Source organism: Argentina anserina, chromosome 5 (assembly GCF_933775445.1).
Source record: "Argentina anserina chromosome 5, drPotAnse1.1, whole genome shotgun sequence".
NCBI lineage: Eukaryota > Viridiplantae > Streptophyta > Magnoliopsida > Rosales > Rosaceae > Argentina > Argentina anserina.
Window position 1 is genome coordinate 26,857,474 of NC_065876.1, and position 1,713 is coordinate 26,859,186.

The 1,713-nt window shown below is 50.0% G+C and overlaps 1 protein-coding gene across 1 annotated transcript; it reads right to left on the reverse strand.

Annotated features, from left to right (window-relative positions):
* Nucleotides 1-292: 292 nt before the first annotated feature.
* LOC126793951 (annexin D5-like) lies at nucleotides 293-1,511 on the reverse strand. The gene has a single exon (XM_050520584.1). The coding sequence runs from the start codon at nucleotides 1,473-1,475 to the stop codon at nucleotides 534-536; it is 942 nt and encodes a 313-aa protein (XP_050376541.1). The 5' UTR covers nucleotides 1,476-1,511; the 3' UTR covers nucleotides 293-533.
* Nucleotides 1,512-1,713: the final 202 nt, after the last annotated feature.

The following is a 1,713-nucleotide window of genomic DNA, read 5'->3' on the forward strand; positions in this document are numbered from 1 at the left end:
TTCGCAAGTTGTACCGAGAATTATAGGGCACTGCAATCGTTTTGAAAAAAAAAACATTTATTTTTGGTTCAGTATTCAAAAAACGCGTATTTTTGGTCCCTTGGAGGTTAAGACGGCCAGGACCAAGAGCACTGAGCACTGTTGTTCTTCAAACTGAATCCTCTTTTAGTGTCCTGTTCTCATTTTTGGTCTCAACCTTTCTCAATTTGAGTTACTCTCGTTAAGTAGCTAGCCAGTATCATGTACATGAATTCAAAATTTCAACAGGCTCATCCGATCAATTATCAAAGAAATGACCGTTGGAACATTATCATTCAAAACTTGATTCATCTTTGTAAGACGAAATTTCAAAAATTCGAACAGTTTCTTCAGATCGTGAAAGTTCCCAATGGATCAGAAAAAACTTGGAGCCAATCAGTAATGCCATTAAACTAGTGCATCAGTAATTAAAGTCACACATGAACAAGCTCGATCTAGACACAAACTTAACCCCTACACATTAGAACTAAGAAAACCCCACATACACAACCTCCTCAATGACCTATCAAGGCCAGAAGAAACGCCCTAAAATTCCCAGAAGTCTCAGACTTGACAGCCTCACTCAAACTCTTGCCATACTTGTTCTGATACTCCATCTTCACATACACCAAATCGATCTCCGCCCTCGTCACCACCACCCTCAACAATGTACCATCATCCGTCCCCATACCCTTCATCGCCTTGTGCAATATCCTCGCGAAATACCTCCCCGGATGATCAGCGCACTCCAGAATCGTCTTCAGTCCGTGCTCGAAGTTCCCCGACGTCTCCTTCTTCACAGCTTTCCTCAATGTATTCCCGTACATGTTCTGGTACGCCGCGCTCACCGCATTCAGGTGAGCGCGGCTTCTTCCGGCGAATATCTCCACGAATTTCGCCTCGTCCGTCCCCAGCCTCTTCTCTCCGGCCCGGAATAGAGTTTTGGCGTCGTTCTCCGCAGCTAACATGTCGAACTCAAAGCCCTCGTGGCGCCGAGCGGTGACGAAAGCGCCGAGGAGGTTCCCGAGGTCGCCGGAGGTGTAGAGTCCGATGTCGCGTTCGAGCTGGGTGCGGAAGAGCGTGTGGTAGGCTTGCTTGAAGAGAGCGATCTGGGAGGGGGTGCGGGAGCAGATGACCTCGGTGGCGGCGCGGAGGTCGGATGCGGCGAGGGATTGGCGGACGATGGTGGCGTCGCGGGTGGCGGGGTCGGGGAGCCAGAGGAGGAGGGCTTTTTTGGTGTTTCCGCTGAGTTCGGAGGAGAGGCGTTTGGAGAGATCCTCGGAGTACATGGCTTTGTACTCGCGGGCGATTAGGGCGCGTTGGGTGGAGTCGCGGTGGGCGAGGAGGTTGATGACGGCGGGGGTGTCGCAGCCGAAGCCTTTGAAGGCTTTGTGGAGGAGGATGGCGTCGTCTCGTGGGGAGGTGGTGGGGGGTTGGGGAGTGGTTAGAGTCGCCATTGTTGGTTGGGTTTCAGGTGAAGAATCTTCTCTCGAGGGTCAGAGAGAAATATAAAAGAGGAGGAGAAACCAATTTGGATTAGGAACAGAAATAACACGCAGGAATAAATACGGCAAACCGTGTGACGTGACGGTTTGTTTTTTTCTTGTGTGTGTCAAATGGTCGTGTTTTATGACGTATACGACTGGGGACGTGGGATGGAGATTGGGCAATTAGGTGAGCCGTGAAATTATTTGT

Coding starts and splice junctions, on each gene's coding strand:
- LOC126793951 (XM_050520584.1), bottom strand. CDS start 1,475: ATGGCGACTCTAACCACTCCCCAACCCCCCACCACCTCCCCACGAGAC.